The 17615-nt window shown below is 41.7% G+C and overlaps 2 protein-coding genes across 7 annotated transcripts; both read left to right on the forward strand.

Moving 5' to 3' along the window:
- The first annotated feature begins 477 nt into the window (after positions 1-477).
- LOC117740123 (nucleolysin TIA-1-like) lies at positions 478-8500 on the forward strand. 4 transcript variants are annotated; one of them, XM_034546311.1, is made up of 12 exons: positions 478-676; positions 1930-2026; positions 2695-2793; positions 4429-4483; positions 5074-5161; positions 5559-5634; positions 5800-5905; positions 6174-6272; positions 6377-6461; positions 6685-6823; positions 6935-7092; positions 7537-8500. In XM_034546311.1, the coding sequence occupies exons 1-12, from the start codon at positions 651-653 to the stop codon at positions 7673-7675; spliced, it is 1167 nt and encodes a 388-aa protein (XP_034402202.1). In that variant the 5' UTR covers positions 478-650; the 3' UTR covers positions 7676-8500. The 4 variants fall into 4 exon arrangements, with proteins under 4 accessions (XP_034402202.1, XP_034402203.1, XP_034402204.1 ...); XM_034546312.1 differs by having other exon boundaries at positions 6938-7092; positions 7537-8322; XM_034546313.1 differs by lacking the exons at positions 478-676; positions 1930-2026 and having other exon boundaries at positions 3972-4483; positions 7537-8322.
- Positions 8501-9201: 701 nt separating this feature from the next.
- Positions 9202-17411, forward strand: c12h2orf42 (chromosome 12 C2orf42 homolog). 3 transcript variants are annotated; one of them, XM_034546308.1, is made up of 8 exons: positions 9202-10949; positions 12190-13399; positions 13502-13621; positions 14137-14238; positions 14961-15068; positions 15698-15798; positions 15946-16111; positions 16206-17411. In XM_034546308.1, the coding sequence occupies exons 2-8, from the start codon at positions 12241-12243 to the stop codon at positions 16439-16441; spliced, it is 1992 nt and encodes a 663-aa protein (XP_034402199.1). In that variant the 5' UTR covers positions 9202-10949; positions 12190-12240; the 3' UTR covers positions 16442-17411. The 3 variants fall into 3 exon arrangements, with proteins under 3 accessions (XP_034402199.1, XP_034402200.1, XP_034402201.1); XM_034546309.1 differs by lacking the exon at positions 16206-17411 and having other exon boundaries at positions 15884-16101; XM_034546310.1 differs by lacking the exon at positions 16206-17411 and having other exon boundaries at positions 15914-16101.
- The last annotated feature ends 204 nt before the right edge of the window (positions 17412-17615 follow it).

Here is a 17615-nt window from a genome sequence, read left to right on the forward strand (position 1 = left end):
TGTGGAAATTTATTTTTAAGCATATAAAAAACTAAATATATACAGTAGTGAGTCCTCAAAGGGAGCTAAATCTGTACTGTTTGTCTATGTATATATATATATATATATATATAATGATGAATGTAATACCTTTACAGGTATGAGTTACATGTATACAGCTGAAAGAAATGCATGTTTTTCTGGCATTTGGTTAAATGTATTTTAGGGCTAAAGGAAAGTCACTTGTACAAGACCATGTACTTAATGGTGTGGTGACACAATAAATAGAATAACATTTTAAAATAAAGTACATCAACTAAGGAAATAACAGGAGATAATCAAATGAAGAAATATAATATAATAAAAAAGTACGGCTCGTATCTTTCATTGGAAACATTTTTTGGTAAACACACACGAGAGAGAAACGTCAGTATTTTCGTAACATGCCTTGACGTTGCCTTTGGCCGTCTCGCTTGCGCATGCGCGTTTCGCCTCGGCTCCGGTCGCTCCGCCATCTTTGTCGGCGGCCCCCATTGTTCACTCAGCGGCGGTTAAGCAGTTCCCACTGCGCAATAGAATAACTTGACGGGCGTTACAGGCAGCTAGCCCCGCGACAGTCGTGGACTTTCTCTCCGGGTTGCGACTTGTTCTCGGCCGGCAAGTTAAACAGAATGGACGATGACCAGCCCAAAACCCTGTAAGTGTGCTGTGTGCGTGCGCGCGCGTCTGCGTTGCCGCTAGCTTAAACCGCTCGTAGTCGTCACGTAGCTCTAGGTTAGCAGCGTATTATCCCACCAAGAAAAACAACAAAAAGGGGTCGTTTTTGGACGTTTAACTCTTATGATAAAGCCAGAAATTGTGTGACGTCTTGAACCGAATAGCCTCGGTGATAACCCAGCGCACCGTATCGAGCTAACATCTGGTGAATTCGCCTCAGCCGTTAACTAACGCCACGAATAGCTCAAATTTAACGCGTCGGTTCGCACTGCTCGCCATGGAGGAAAGATAAATAAATGTCATTTTGTTTAATAAATACGGGCTTGACGTGTTTTTAGTGTGTGCCGAATTTAAAACGGCGACTCGCACGGATTGGCCGCGTGCGAGAAGCGGCTCTCCGGGGCCAGTAAGTCCGACGACGGGCAGGAAGAACACTGGACTGGTTTGTTTTTTTTTCTTCCTCCACGGAGTTTGGTGTGTGCCGTCACCTCCAACAACGCCGGGGCGATAGGAACCATCAATGCACGGACGGGCCTTGGAGCGGATCCGTGTTAATGGCTAGTGTTATTACACAAAACGGGTTTATTTTTAATTGCCACCTAAGATTAACTTAAATCTATTTAAAGCCAGCAGTGTTGCATGACGAGGTCAGGGGAGGGCAGATATCTTAATGGTACAATCTGTCCCTCGTTGCTCTCTTGTTTATTTTTTTTAATTAAATGCACGCTGCATTTATGTATTTATTTGACATAAACTGTCTGGAGATGTTTGCATTTTCTTGCGTGTGTTTTAAATGTGATTACTGCCGGGGTGCTGCTATCTTTCTTCTTCTTCTTCTTCTTGTTTGTGTGTGGTTTTTGGCATTTACACATACGCCAGTCTCAATAATATTATTTAATGGGAATATGGATTTGTAAAAATGCTCCCTTTTTAAAAAAAACACTACAGGAAAATGTAGAACAGCGTTGTAATCGGGCAGGTAACCAGGGCTTTACCTGGCGATCTTAAGTATGTGTGTAAACAAATACACTCTAAAAACACTGCCTGGACCCAGAGCGACTGGTTAATTGCCTCAGGAACAAGTTAACGTAATGTTTAGGCTACCTCTACCGTTTATATAGTACAAGATGTCACATGTATCCATTTATATAGTACAAGATGTCACATGTATCCATTTATATAGTACAAGATGTTACATGTATCCATTACAACACTGTCTTTTGTCCATTGTAGGTATGTGGGGAATCTGTCCCGGGACGTGACAGAGGCCCTCATCTTAGAGTTGTTTGGCCAGATTGGACCCTGCAAAAGCTGCAAAATGATAGTAGATGTGAGTTTATTTGTCCCCCCTCCCCCTTCCAACCCCCCCTCCCCCTTGCCTTAGAAGATGCTTGGATTACAACAGGCGCCTTTGGCAGCACAATCCAAGGACAACCATTGTACAACCTCTTGAGAATTCATAAATCAATATATTGCTCCCCAACCGTGGGGTCTGGTTTACCCTCGCTCACCTTTTTCTGAATGTCCATCCTGTTGATGCACAACATTTCCTCCAGAGTCCAGGATTATTCTGCAGCATTCGCCATTAATATTTGTTCCGTACCCCGTTTAGAATTTTTTTTTTTATTTATTAACTTAATTGTCATGTTTAATCTTCATTTAAGTTTCGCCCACAACCTCTTAACGCCACCAACTCGGACTCCTGTTTCCAGGATAATTGAAACGCTCATTTATGCTGAAGCTGCCATTTTTATTCACAAGTGCTCAATCAGCACTGCGCAGGGGCAACTCTCATAAGAGAAGGAAGGAAGGAAGGAAGCTGAGATTAGCTGCTACTATCGTCCGGCTCTGGAAAAATCTGTTTGTTCAATTGTTTTTGAGTTGTTATATTAACTAGCTCGACGTAGCGTTTTACAATCTCCAGGCAAGGGGGAACCTGTCGAGTCCAGTTTTGACCCCCGATGGTGTATAACATTTGTGTTTCTTGTCCCACTCCAGACGGCAGGTCACGATCCGTACTGCTTTGTGGAGTTCTATGAGTATAGACATGCCACTGCTACAATCGCAGCCATGAATGGTCGGAAAATACTGGGTAAGGTAAGCTATCATATCTCCTGGGTGAGTCAACTATGGCGAGGCTGGGTGGGCATGGTTGAAATGAAGCAACTGGAAAAACTTGTATCTTTTTTTTTTAAGAGCTCATCTTACTTCCTTGTTTCCTGCGACCACTTCATTTGTTTATTCCCCTGCGCACGTAATTCTTCTGTGCTACAATCTGAAATGACCGCGGTGGGAACACCAGCGACTCTGTAACACTACTGCTGTGCATTAAAAAAATATATATATATATCATGACGCCTTAATACTCAATGTGAGCTTTTCGTTATTCATTGAAATAGTTTCTTGCTTTCTCGTGGTATTAACACAAGTCAGTAGAGGCCTCAAGTGATTGGATTTAAAAAGACAAAAGCCATGATGGATTCAAAGTAATTAGATTTTGAACACGCACTGAAAACTATGAATATGTTAATATACATTTTAGCATTATTGACAGTGTCATACTTTTACAGAACAATAATATCAATTATTTTCCAAGTCTTCTGTTCATGCAGTCAGTTTTGCATCCTAGGGCCTTTTTTATATAAAGTAAACAAGTGCTAATATTGACTTTTTTTAAATGGATTGTTTGGTCTATTAAGTAGAATAGGTGTAGAATATGTGTTTTGTCCTGTTTTCAGTTTAATATTATAAAAAACTATGAAACCCAGTAAAATATCCACACAGTGGAGAAGCTGGAGCCAGTGATATTTTACTTTATATTAATTAATTAACTTTCTAACTGTTAAATGCATCAGAATATTTTCACATTCATCACACTTGTTTAGACATTTGACCAATTAGGTTATGAAAGCCTTTAAAAAAAATCTCCACACAGCTGTAGTATTGTGTGATATTAAAATTGCATTGTGTATTAAAACAGGCGTAAACAATGTCCCGTTCTAAATACTTATTGTCCCTTAATGCATCATTCTGTCTTGTTTTTAATTAAGCTGTTCCTCAAAGTGCGTTTTCCATCATGTTGACTGATTGATGTAACATGGCCCTGCTGTGTCGTCATGCTCCATGTCTTTGATCTCCTTGAATTGATGCTCTTCTGTCCCCCTCACATCTTTACTGCCATGTGTTCTTTTTTGCAAAGTTATTTCCACGTAGAATCCACATAAGAGCAACTTGAAGAGAAATACATTCAGTTGAAAATATTTTATCCTCAACAGGTATTGAAGGACCATTTGAGGAGTATAACAAGTTCGTAAAAATCACTTGTTTGTAAGTCCCTTGTTATTTGGACCTCACTTCCTACAGTTTTGCTCCAAATCTTTTTTTTTACTTGACTGAGACTGAAATGTTCCTGATTATGAAGGTGAAATCTTGATATCCCTTTTTTATATTCTCCACTGTATTTTGCTGTTTTATTAACTAATGCAAAGGTATGTAAAATTAGATCATGGATGAATCGATTTTGTCGTGTTTGGTTTTAAGAACCCACGTATGGCCCAGAGAGACCACCTTTATGAAAAAAACATTCTCAATCACAAAATATAAAAGTAAACTGGTGTGTGACAAAAAAAAAACCTCTAATCAAAGAGAAAAGCACCTTCCTCCCTTATGCAAGCGTACATCCCGTCTCACCTTTTTCCCTCTTCCTTCCGCTCTCGACTGTCTCTCCTGCAGGAGGTCAAGGTCAACTGGGCCACGACGCCAACCAGCCAAAAGAAAGACACAAGTAGTAAGTAGTTCGTCACGGTTACGCGGTTTCTCCTTCAGGGTGGAAAGGTAGAAAATATACGTCCTGGTATACAGGGGTGAGAAGGCTGCTTTCCTTCAGTGCTACACTTATACACAATATATTGTATGTGTGTGTGTATTTTTTATAATTTTTGTCTGTCTCATGCCAAACATCTGACCCATGCCTCATTGGTGCCTTTTACAAAATGTGCATACTAATTTACTAATGCATAAAAAAAACCTATTAAAAACATTATAAAGTACTTGAAATGACACGTTTCAATCGAGCAACAACATTTTTTTCCTTATTTCCGAAGCTTTCTCCTATTAACATATTTTGTGCGCTTCCTTTTAAATAACACGATAAGACCGAGGTGATTTTAAAAACTTGTTTAATTTAAAAAAAAAAAAGAAAACTTCTGGATAAAACTACATGAAAATGTGATAATACCTGCAACAATAAAATAGAGGATGTACAAAATGGCAACGCCAGTTATGCCATTTTATTTATTGTTTTAGTAAATAAAGTCAGGTTCACACTGATATACTATCTGTGTTAAATTGTTGTTTGTGTGTTTTTGTTTTGTTTAGGTCACTTCCACGTCTTTGTTGGAGATTTAAGTCCTGAAATCACTACAGATGACATAAAAGCAGCTTTTGCTCCGTTTGGGAAAATATCGTAAGTGTGTTCTCGTGATCGTTATTTGTGTAATTCCATATGTTTATTCTCTATAACCAATTTAGATCAGACGGGCTACATCATTAGCGTACTTTTAAATACCTTCTTAGAAGGTTCTTGATGGATATTAAATAAAGAAAATGAAAATCGGGCTTTAATACACAATACACACAACATTCGTTGTTGGTTGTGGTCTTTTCAAGGGATTTGTATTTAATTAATACAATAATCATACTCGCCACAAACCCTTACGTATGTCCAACTTTAAATTGCCCTCGTTAAATTATAAATGAATTAAAAAAAACATTAATATAATTGGTGAGTTACTCTGATAATTTCACGTATTTGATGTCATGAACTGAATTTTCCCGACCGACCGTGTTGCGTTTGTCCACAGGGATTGTCGAGTGGTGAAAGACATGGCCACAGGTAAATCTAAAGGCTATGGCTTTGTCTCCTTCTTCAACAAATGGGTAAGTGTGCCAGTAATGCCCATGTGTTAGAGAGGACTGCCGACACATTAGCAGGCTCTTTGTTAAACGTAGTTGGGGCGCAGGGTTTACATGCAGTGAAGACGTCTGCTGTCGGGGAGGAAGTCTTGAGGAGGTTCCCTTGTTTCTCTCTCTCTGCATGACCAGGACGCGGAGAATGCCATACAGCAGATGGGAGGCCAGTGGTTGGGAGGAAGGCAGATCAGGACCAACTGGGCCACGAGGAAGCCTGCCCCGAAAACTACCAACGAGAGTGAGTTCACCGTATTTGAATTAATTGATGCTTAACAAACGTTTCCAGATTTTCTCTGGGTCATCTTCAGAACCCAAAAAGACTGGAATTTCCCTTTTTTATGTTTCTCACGGGACAAACAGACACGTTTGCCTTAGGCGCCCAAAGAATTAAATACACATTCTTTTTTTTTTTTATTCAGCTCGTACAGTAGAGGCGCACGGTTGTATTATTATTATTTTTTTTACGACAAATTAAATAACAAACCTGCTCTTAACTGTTCATTCAGCGCCCAACACCAAGCAGCTATCCTTTGACGAGGTGGTGAACCAGTCCAGCCCCAGCAACTGCACCGTCTACTGCGGGGGAGTCACGACAGGTCTCACAGGTGAGTGTGTCAACAGGGAGACCAAGCCGCGGGGGGGTTTTAGAAGCACTTCTTTTTTTTTTTTGAATGCAGAATATTTATTTTGGTTTCATTTTCTTTTGTAGAGCAAATCATGAGACAGACCTTCTCGCCTTTCGGCCAAATAATGGAAATCCGGGTTTTCCCAGACAAAGGCTACTCGTTTGTGAGGTAAGGCGACTTTTTTGATTGACCCATCAGACATTTATTTTAAAGCATTAACCAGTTTAAATGATTAGGAAACACAGTTTTGTATTTTTATTTAAACATTTGCTTTGATGAAAGGATAAATATCTTGGGCATTAGTAGTTTTAATTGTGTAACATAAGCTGCTTAGAGCGAAACCTTCACCAGACTGATGGCGTTATAATTTAGCTCTTTTTCACGTGTGCAGGTTCAACTCCCATGAAGCCGCAGCTCATGCCATCGTGTCCGTCAATGGTACATCCATAGAGGGCTACGTGGTGAAGTGTTACTGGGGCAAAGAAACGACAGACATGGTTAGCCCCATACAGCAGGTACAGATGTCACAGGTATGTACCGAAAGGATCGGCCGCCCTGGACCGTGTGGCTCGATCGTCTCCCCGGGGTGCAAATGCGACCCTCTTGTCTCTTTTATCAAATATCATTATTCATCATTTCAGCAGAACACGGTGAGCTTCGCAGCGCAGCCCTACAGCCAGTGGGGTCAGTGGTACAGCAACACGGCCGCCGCCCAGCAGATCGGGCAGTATGTGCCCAACGGGTGGCAGGTGCCGAGCTTCGGAGTCTACGGACAGACCTGGGATCAGCAGGGCTACAAGTGAGTGCTGACGCGGGAATCGAAGCGTTCGGCTTCCTTGTTTTTTCACGTAATTTCCGACTATATGGGGCTATTTTGTGCACCCTGTGACGGTTTGCAGACGGTTTAGGTAGACGTGCGTTAGTGACATCCTTCATGTTGTCTTTACTCGCAACATTCGCTGTCAGAAACTGACAGAATAGCTTTAAAGCCTACACATGAAGCTGCCTTAGTTACGGCTTAGAGCAGACATATAAATCCAGCTTTACCGGCCCTATATACACTTATAGCATGTGTGTGTGTGTATATATATATATATATATATATATATATATATATATATATATATATATATATATATATGTGTGTGTAAGTTCTCCCGCAGATCAGACGAGCTTTACAACTGTCGTTTTAATAAAATAAAAAAATCAGTCCTAAATGCTGTGTTTCTGTCTGCCGTTCCAGTCATTTACACGCCGGTGCCGGATGGACAGGCGTGGGCGCCGTGAGCAACGGCGCCATGGTGGAGCCGGGGCAGGGCGTCAACGGGGCCGTGCTCACTAACACGGCCGGCATGAGCACTGCCGGCTACCACACCCACTGATCACCGATCACAGTAGGCCTCTCTAAAGCCTCTAAGGGCCACGAGGATGATCCTCTGCTGGGGGGGGGGAGGGGGAGGGGAGGAAGGGAGGGGAGTGCGAGGAGTGCGTTAGACGCTCTTGTCACCACACAAGGTTATTCTGTTAGAGAAGCTGGTACGCCATTTTTTTTTTTTTTTTTTAAATCAACCTTTACCAGCCTATTCTATAACTTCACCCACTGCCCAAAATCTGCAAGTGTAAAGAAAAACGATCCACTCCAGAACACGTAAACACCGTCAAAAAAAAAAACAGCTCTATGCGAACGCACCTAAGCCCATTTTATTGTTTGGCGTATTTTTGTAATGCCTGCAGATAACTGGCCAAATGTAAATTGATAAGACCGTGTGTAGATATTTCTAGCACAGCCACGTTTTTTTTGGAATTTTAAGAACATCAACCAATTATAATTAAAACAAAAAAAATCACCAGGTTTAGTTTTTGTTTTCAGAGCCAAAGAGCAAGGGCCGCATTTTATACCAATGTTTAACAATCGTACAGGGAGGAGAGGCTACCAACTTTTCAAACAAGACGGCACTCATTAATCCATAGTAAGTAATGCAATGTATTGAGTAAAGAAGGGGTGCGATTATAAAAAAAAAAAAAAAAAGAAGAAGTTTTCTTTCTCTCAATTGGAACCTCTCACTCTCACTTCTGGTCTGTCCGCCTGTCACTAGAGTGACCAACAAGTCTGAGGCAGTTCTCAGGGTGTTGTCAAAGTCATTCTGTGAAATGTAGGAAATCACTGAGCAAGACGGAAGTAGGCAGGTTGAGGGAGGAAAAAAAAACGGAAAAACAATTAAAATTCAGCGCTCCTTCACTTTCATCTCCCGGGGACAGGACTGAACAGACTGACGAAAATCCTGTCTGTGGATGAGAAGTGTGTGTATGTGTGTATGTGTGTGTGTGTGTGTGCGTGTGTGTGTGTGTGTGTGTGTGTGCATGAACTGATGCTTTTACACACAAGAACAATGTCCACTTCATGTTCCCCTGAAACAGAAAGGACTACGCCATCTTTTTGCAACAGATAACATTGTCATTTTCTTTTCTTTTTTCTTCTTTTTTTTTTGAGCAACTTTAAAATAATGTTGTATAAAGAGCTTTTGCCTTTTTTTTTCTTTTCTTTTTTTTGTTTTTTTTTTGTTTTGCGTTTCATTTTCGGGACTGTCTTATCAAGAAAAAAATGTTGCAGTGACACCATCAGTCATGAGACCTTTTTATGTTTGTTTATAAAACACTTAAGTGGCTGTCGACTGTCAACTTTATTTTTAAAATTAGATTTTCAATATCTCAAATGAACCAATTGCAGGGATTAACTGCCACTCTTATCTTACTTGTAGGCAGATAAATATTGCACAAATATCTTTTCACAAAATTTGAAATACTAGGTTGTTTTTTTTATGTTTTTTGCATTCCATACTCTTGTCTGTTTTTATGTATATAACCAAACCAGTCTGTTCAATTGTACTGAATCTGTATAAAGACAACATGTTAATTAAGGGAGCGAGCTTGCTTCTGCTTGGGCTAATGGACTCCACAAACAGCTGTTTGACAGTAGCATCCCTGTCCAGCGCTGGTCCGTGTACAGTAGACACCGCGCATCATTTGATTCTTCCAGACGAAGAGCAGCGTTGCTATGCAACGCAAGAGCCTTTTCGATTGACCGGTAACGCATCCTTAAGTTATTCTGTCCTACACCTAAATACTTGTTTTTATAGATCAAGAAAACAACCATGTGAGGATCCAAGTTTTGCTCTGTGGCCACCGTCATTTTTAATAGGGTTTGGGGGGAAAAATCCATTGTGTTGCCTTATCAGTGATTTTTTTTAATTTTTTTTTTTAAACAAATGAAATCATCCAAGAGTAGGCGGGGCCTAAGAATGTTTTCAACCTTTTTTTTTTTTTTTGTGAGGGAGGATCTGTCGATGCTTTTTAGTAACATGGTTTGAGTTTTTGCTTTGTCCCCATTAAAATGCTGATGCGTAAAAAAAACACACAAAAAACAGCTCCCAGTTACACTGTTTGCATCTTATCTTTTAACACCAGGTGGAACTTGGAGGGTTCGTCTCACGAGTGTGTTTTATATTCAAAGTGTGCAGACTTCATTTAAAAAGAGAAAACTCAAAGACGCCTGGAAACTGAATTACATTCACAGTTATAGATTAATCTGGTCATTATTTTCTCGATTAATTGTTGGAAAATGATGTTTTGTAATGTCAAAACTTAAATATGTTCAGTTTTATATCATATGACATGAAGAAAAGCAGCACATTTATATTTTCCTTAAAAATAATGATACTCCTATAAGCATATTTCCTTATTAGTTTGTCTGCAAGTAGATTAGTTGATTAATATTTCAGCCTGAACATAGTACAAAGCACGATTTGCCTATGCAAAAAAAAACAGAACACCTGCACCTCTAAATGTAATGTTGTACGACTGTATGGTCATTATGTTCACTTTATTTTTTTAACTTAATTAATCAGTGAATACATACGGAAATACAACTGCATCACTTTATATTATATTTAATGTATCAGTTTTATATAATTTTAAACATTAGTATTAGTAACATTAATATTTGGGTTTTGGACACTTGGTTGAATCGAACAAGACTTCAACAGTATTAAAACATTTTTAGGGACAATTGGTAAATTAATTTAACACATTACAAAAAGGTTACACGTTTTTTTTTGTCATTGTATGAGAAAGTAAATGTGGATTGTATTCCCAATTTCTTTTATATTATGTATTAATATTATATATAAAGTTTAACATTGTATATTATCTTTTTAACGTCTAGCATTAAATGAGGATTAACACCTGACTGGGTAGATAAAGGTATAAAGCCAGGCTTACAGCTTTGGTTCAGTGGTGCTTTAAGCTAAATGTTATACTATATATAGTCAGTCTGTATTTTAGTTAAGCCATTTTGCTAATATATATATTTATTTATTTAAAAATAAAGTATAAGGGTTTTTAAAGGTTATAGTCGACCAGAAAACGCCTGAAAACAAGCCTCTGACCGCCATTCAACACGAACTACACTTCCCATGAGTCAACGCTCCCGAGGAGGCCGCCCCCATTTCTACTACCACGTGACCGCCTCCGACCAATGGGGAGTGTCGTTACAGGCGCAATGCGGTTGTCGGGATGTAAGGAGGAATGGCGACGGTCGAGACGGTTTTTGGAGGCCAGAGTCGAGATGAATTTCGACCAAACAGAAGCCGAACTCAGGTATTTTAAACATTTATTGCACGGTGAGATCGCGCGTGACCCGTTTCCACGGCGAGGTGGAGCCGCAGTGGATCGTCCACGCGATGCATTCTGCAGCGTTGTGAAGCCTTTCATTGGGTCAAATTGTTAGCAAAACTTAAGAAAGCAATGTCTTTAAAAAAAAAATAAAGTTTAACGTTAATATTGCAAGTTTAATTTTTTATTATAATAAGAAAACTTCCCTTTACTCGCACTGCATGATGAATGAATCCCAATGTCCATATTCTACTAAGATACTCTGGCTGTTTATCATCTATTAGAACCTGTTTACATAAAGGAGTTAATATTTACTATATATTAAAGGAGTTCATATTTACTATATTACAACCTGTTTTACATAAAGGAGTTAATATTGACTATATTAAAGGAGTTCATATTTACTATATTACAACCTGTTTTACATAAAGGAGTTCATATTTACTATATCTATTAGAACCTGTTTACATAAAGGAGTTAATATTGACTATATTAAAGGAGTTCATATTTACTATATTACTACCTGTTTACATAAAGGAGTTAATATTTACTATATTACTACCTGTATGTGACAATATGTGAGTATGTATATATACATATATATATGTGTGTATATATGTGTGTATTTGTGTATATATATGTGTATGTATATATAATATATATACTGTATATATATATATATTTTTTAAATTAAATATATATATATATATATCTCTTTCTTAAATATATAGGGACATAAATGTATACAAAAAGTTCATGTGTTTTTTTTTTTACTTTACACATTACTGCCCTACTCCTTCCATAATGGCTATTTAAAAAAAACGGTATAATTTTGACCAAATGTGTTATTTAAAGTCGAAATACTTTTTGAGGATAATTGAATCCATTTCCACAGCGTTGCGCGACGGGAGAGAACATTGTCGGCATAGTTTTTCTCCTGAACCACGACGCTCTCATTGGTTAGAGAAGAGGAGCCTGCTCCTCATTTAAATCTGCCCACATTTTGACACAAAGCTTCCAGTGTCTTTTCCCAAGGATGGGTCATTGTTTCTATTCTTATTCAACTGTTGTCGTCAAACAGCTGTTTCAATTGTCAGTCGGGTTAACTTTTGGCTCCCCGCGTACAAAACAAACGTCACCATTTAAACATAGAGAGAGAGAGAGAGCTCCTCTCAGCCATCTGATCTCCACAGGAATGTATAATTATTTTCCTCCCTTCGTCCAGGTTTGAATCCCTTCTGTTCCGACTGAACCGTGAGTGACACAGAGTCCCAAAATGGAAACTGAAGTGACGGTGTCCTCCTCGTCGAGCTCGGTCTCGTCCTCCACTCCCCAGACCGCCGCGGCTCAGGCCAACCTGGCCGCGAAGCAGCGAGACGGCAGGAAGAACGCCGCGTCCACGACCCCGGCCTTCCTCTCCAACCTGGGGAGGGCCACCCTGCGGGGGATTCGCAAGTGTCCCCAGTGCGGCGTCTACAACGGCACCCGGGGGCTCAGCTGCAAGAACAAGGTGTGCGGGATCTCCCTCAGAAATGCGTCCTCGGCGGCGGGCAGGAGCAGCAAGAAATGTGCGGTGGACGTGGTGAGAGTGATAATAGACAGTGAGGAAGGAATGGGGAAGGAGCGCGAAGGTGGAGGAGGAGGAGGAGGAGGAGGAGGAGTCCTGGGCGGCGGCGGCGGGTCAAGTGCAGGAGTGCAGGTGTTTTCAGTGTGTCATAGAGGAAGAGGAGCCACCGCCACGCAGTTGGGCTTCGTTGAACTCGTCCCCACGGACACGGCCATAGCGACGGGCGACGGCGCCACCCTGCTGACCCGCATCAACCTGGGGCGCTGCTTTTTGCCGTCGTGCAGGCAGGGTCAAAGGTCAAATCAGGGCGAGGCGGAATCGGGGGCGGCGGGGTCGAAACAGTCCTCGGACAGCCTCTGCGTCCACATCAAGCAAGCGATCGAGTGTCGGAGCCGTTCGACGCCGCTGACCTTGAAGAGCTCCGTCCTGGAGGGTTTGCAGGCCTCCATTCAAGCCAGGAAGGAGCTGTGGAGGCTGGCCACGGAGTCTCCGGGCCCCCTGGTGCAGCGCGTGGCGAAGGACACGCTGGTGGTGAAGTGCCACGTAGATTCCCAGCATCCCCTGGGGCTGCTGCATCTCACCGTGGGCGCCGGTGGACTGTCTGAGGGTTTAAAGAGCGAGAGAAAGGTCAGAGAGCAGCAGCAGCAGCAGGTGCATGCCGTGTTTCACTGTGCTTGTCAGGTCGGCGGCGGCAGAAAGAGTAAACCAGGTGTCGATGCCGCCGGTGGATCCGCCGGCTCGCATCCTCCGTCTCCCGGCCCGGTGGCGCCGCAACCCTGCCTCCACTTCTACGCCTGCGTGTGCGCCTTTGCGAGCGACGAGAAACTGGCGTCAGAGTTTGCCTCCTTCATCAAGTACACGCCCGGTGGTAAAGAAAACTGAGCCGGTGTTTTTTTTGTTTTTTTTATATATCCATCTGAAACCACTCGATGTGTCATTTGGGTTAATATAATGTCGCCTTCCTCTTCAGGGGTGCAACAAAACGCCACCAGTCGAGTGGTCGGTCCCAGTGAGAAGCCTCTGCAGCAGGCCGACCCGCTCAACTCTCCTCTCAGAACGAAGAAACTCCGCCTGGATGAATCTCTCTCTGGTAGTTTCATCGCAATACGTCCTCAAAATATCTGCCGTCACTCTTCCTTCCTCCTCTTTCTGTCTTTATCTCTCCCGTCCTGTCGTTCTTTAATTTCCTGCCTCTCTCTCGGGCGTCGGAAAACCCCTGGTGCTGGTGGGCTGAAGGCTCCAGGTGCTGCCTGCCTCCTCTCTCCTCTCTCCTCTTTCCTCTATCTGCCTTTTTTCCCCTCATCTTTCTTGCTGTGTTAAAGAGCCTTACATCGTCTTAGACATCTGTCTCTATCTTTATCATCCCCCCTCTTGTCTAATCCCGCAGCACTAATCCTGATCCACTATTGAAAAGAACAGGGTCGCACTGCTGTGGGCATATTTTAACATTTCATTTTAGAACTATTTGACTAACATTTGCCTTTTTTTATTAAACTTGACATGCCATAAAGAGTAAATATCTGGGTGTCCCACCTCGAAAAACCCCAAGAGGATAATGATGGAGTGTGTGTCGCGTTGCTTCTAATGTGTGTGTTTGTGTCTCAGGGTCGCAGGTCGTGGACGAGCGCACGGTGACGATGGGCTTCCAGCAGTGGCTGGCCGGCGTCACAGAGAGGATCCACCAGACGATGCACTACCAGTTCGATGGTAAACATGGTTCATAGTTAGAGAAATATATCAAAAGGTGATTCTGTTTGTTGCAGAGAGTTAGACGTCTGCACTGTAAATACAAGCCTTCAGCGGTTAGCTTAGCTTAGCATAAAGACTGGAAACGAGGGGAAACAGCTAGCCTGGCTCTGTACAATGGTAACGCAATCCACCCAGATGTAAGAGGCCGGGTAAGCTATGCTAAGCTAAGCTAAGCTAAGCTAACTGTGTCCCGTGAAAATACAGTTTTAATAAACTAAATCAGACCTTAAAAGACCTTATTAGGACTTTTAAAATCAGTAGTGACTTATTAATAACAAATTCTGGGTTGTGTATTTTTAAAGTTGATTTAATAACAAGATTTGATGGATTGATGTGGCGGAAACTCTCTTAACTTATTAATCAAAGATTTTTCATGTATTTTGACTACAATAATATTTGAATTATGGTTGAATACTGCCTTATAGATATAAATTACGCTACATTTCCGTCATAACATTTGGTTCTAGAAGTATGAAGCTACCGCCCCATTTCGTTCCAGTTGGGCAAAGCCAGGCTAGCCGTTTCACCCCGTTTCCAGTCTTTATGCTAAGCTACGCTAACCAGCTGTTTTAACTTTTGCAAAAGAAAGAGAACGCTTCCGTTTTCCCCAAATAATTCTTTTAGGTCATAAAGCACTATTAAATGCACACGGGTCAAAGGTGTTGATGTGCTTCCTTCAGGGAAACCACAGCCTCTGGTGTTCCACATACCGCAGGAGTTCTTCATCGCTCTGCAGCAGCGTCTGTCGCTGGGCTCCAAGAAGAGGAGGCTGCCCAACTTCACAACAGGTGCAACAGCGTAATTATATGCTGAATTATATTGATTATGTAATTAGACGCCATTCATTCGGTCCTTCTTATCACACTACCTGAGAATCGTGCGTTGTACACAGGTATCCCAGTACATTTACTCATGTGCTGTACTTAAAAAATACTTTGAGATACTTGTACTTTACTTGAGTATTTCCATTCCATACTTATAGTCCGCTACATTTTGGAGGAAATTATTTAAACCGCTCCATTTATTCTATTTTGCAGAATCAGTTTATTGATACTAAATATAAAATCAATAATACATTATGATGTATTATTTTTAGGTTACGCTACCCATCAGTGTATAAAGTAAATAAAATGACTAAAATTAAAGTGCTGAACACATTAGTGAATCACTAATTAATATAATAATGTGTTTTATTCTGATATGGACCGTTCTGCACAACGGGTACTTTTATTTTTCGCTAGTTTTCGGTCATATTTTAATCAAAGTAAAGTAAAGAGTATTTCTACCCTCTTTTATACTCAATTAAAAGAGCTCACTACTTCTTTCACCGCTACATTTAGAATTAGGTTTTTACTTGTAATGGACTTTTACATTATTATATAGAAATGATCTAAATATGTGTTTGTGTGGTCGTCAGCGTTGGTGAAGAACGACGGCCTTCCTCTCGGCTCCTTCTCCAAGTACACCTGGCACGTCACCAATCTCCTGCAAGTCAAGCGCATCTTCGACACCTCGGAGGTAAAGAATCTTTTCCCCCTCGCTTTCACAGTTTACAGGTTTATTTCCTCAGTGAATCCTCCAAACGTTGTTCTCCATAAAGCAGAGAAGATATCTCCATAATCATACATTCAAGCTTTCCCCTCCGCCTCGCCGCCTGTCCATCAGTTGCCTCTCGAGCTCTCTCAGAGTTTCGTGAGGAACGCCGACGGCTCTTATTCACGCTTCCGCTGCCCCGAGCCGCCGCCGCCTGAACCAGAACCACCGGAGGGCTGCAGGACGGACCGGCCGCAGGCCATCCGGCCGATGGAGCTGCGCACCTTCCTCAAAGTCGGTGAGTGGCGTCGCTCCCCAGCACGCGCAGAAGTATCGTCCCAAGAAGTCGTCCGTCTGTACGACCTTGCCCCCCCCCCGTGTTCTCTCCGCAGGACCGGCGGATCAGAAGGAGGCCGCCCCGTTTGTGATCGAGTGGATCCCGGACGTCCTCCCCCACTGCCACATGGGGGAGCTCCGGATCGCCTTCGAGTTCGGCCACCAGCAGAGCGGTCAGCCGGAGGACGGCGAGAGAACCGGCGCGGCGGAGAAGGGAGGTCGCAACAGGTCGGACTCCACGCACGCGAAACACGCCAAGGCCGTGGAAATCATCCAGCTGGTGGTCCAGTGACCAGTGGGGACGGCTGCACCAATGGGACGACAGATATGGATTCATATGCCTCGCTATGGGACTTACCCCTATTTATCAGTGTTGTATTATGCAAGGCATGGATAATCAATTGCCATGTGAATTACTCAGTTTAATATTGATCAGTATTTTTACACAATCTAGTCTGACGTGGAGTATTTATCATAATGCCTTTTTAAATATCCGTAATATCAAGATCTTCTTTACCTGAGATTATACAAACAGTAAAAAATATAAATAAGATTTAAAAAATAATATTTGTCTTGTTTATCAGTAGAAACGACACGCATGTAAATTGCTGCATAATTTATTTTATATATATATAGAAACAGCAGGGGGTTATGGGTGAAGTACCATATTCGCTACAGGAAGTGGGTGGTATACATGCATATGCACGTACAGCGTGCGGCTATATAAAGTAAACGTCATGCAGGATTTATAGACGCACACATGTTGAAGCACCGTTTGTGTGCATATTAAACTGAAAATATACCGTTTGAAGTTAAGTGCAGGTTGTAGCGTAACGGGTTATTGACACTATGTGACTAAACTTACCTGCGTTTGTTTCTGCAGCTGTTTTAATCCTTCAAACGAAAAAAGGTATATTACAATTACAAAATCTGATGTGTGAAAGTTATTGTGTATTATATCGTACGGGTTAATGTTGGAGGCACGCTCTTTGTGGAAAGATGTAGCTCTGGATGGATGCTCAGACCTCCACCAGCAGATGGAGACACGCGCCTCCTTTACCACAACGAGACAAGAGTGTTACAAGTTGCACAACAATTTACAAGATGACATCAAATGGGAAAAGTTGGTCGACGGGAGGATAAATATTCTGAAAGCAATACAGAATGCTTTGAGAGCCTTCGCTGCATATGTCCCATTGTATTATTTTTAACATTTTTAAAGTGTCACCTGGTGCCTGAATGTGGTGTTTCCCTTTGCACAAATAAAGACTCTGGAAATTTCAATACGTTTCACCACAAATCTTGAAAACCAAATCTACGGCCTTTGGCGTTGATAATGGAGGCGCTTTCTTTTGTGTGATGGATGTTGTTCAGAGTCTCACCAGCAGGTGGAGACATCCGCCTTCTCTTTTCTCCAAATTGAAACGTTTCAAGCAAACACAAGTAGAGAAGGTGAACGTGATAGG

This window comes from Cyclopterus lumpus, chromosome 12, assembly GCF_009769545.1.
Source record: "Cyclopterus lumpus isolate fCycLum1 chromosome 12, fCycLum1.pri, whole genome shotgun sequence".
Lineage (NCBI taxonomy): Eukaryota > Metazoa > Chordata > Actinopteri > Perciformes > Cyclopteridae > Cyclopterus > Cyclopterus lumpus.

Excerpts from the sequence above, each read along its gene's own strand:
- c12h2orf42 (XM_034546308.1), top strand. The coding sequence starts at position 12,241 with ATGGAAACTGAAGTGACGGTGTCCTCCTCGTCGAGCTCGGTCTCGTCC. Across the intron at positions 13,400-13,501 it reads CATCAAGTACACGCCCGGTG|GGGTGCAACAAAACGCCACC; the intron begins GTAAAGAAAACT and ends CTTCCTCTTCAG. Across the intron at positions 15,799-15,945 it reads GCATCTTCGACACCTCGGAG|TTGCCTCTCGAGCTCTCTCA; the intron begins GTAAAGAATCTT and ends CCTGTCCATCAG.
- LOC117740123 (XM_034546311.1), top strand. The coding sequence starts at position 651 with ATGGACGATGACCAGCCCAAAACCCT. Across the intron at positions 4,484-5,073 it reads CCAAAAGAAAGACACAAGTA|GTCACTTCCACGTCTTTGTT; the intron begins GTAAGTAGTTCG and ends TGTTTTGTTTAG. Across the intron at positions 6,462-6,684 it reads AAAGGCTACTCGTTTGTGAG|GTTCAACTCCCATGAAGCCG; the intron begins GTAAGGCGACTT and ends TCACGTGTGCAG.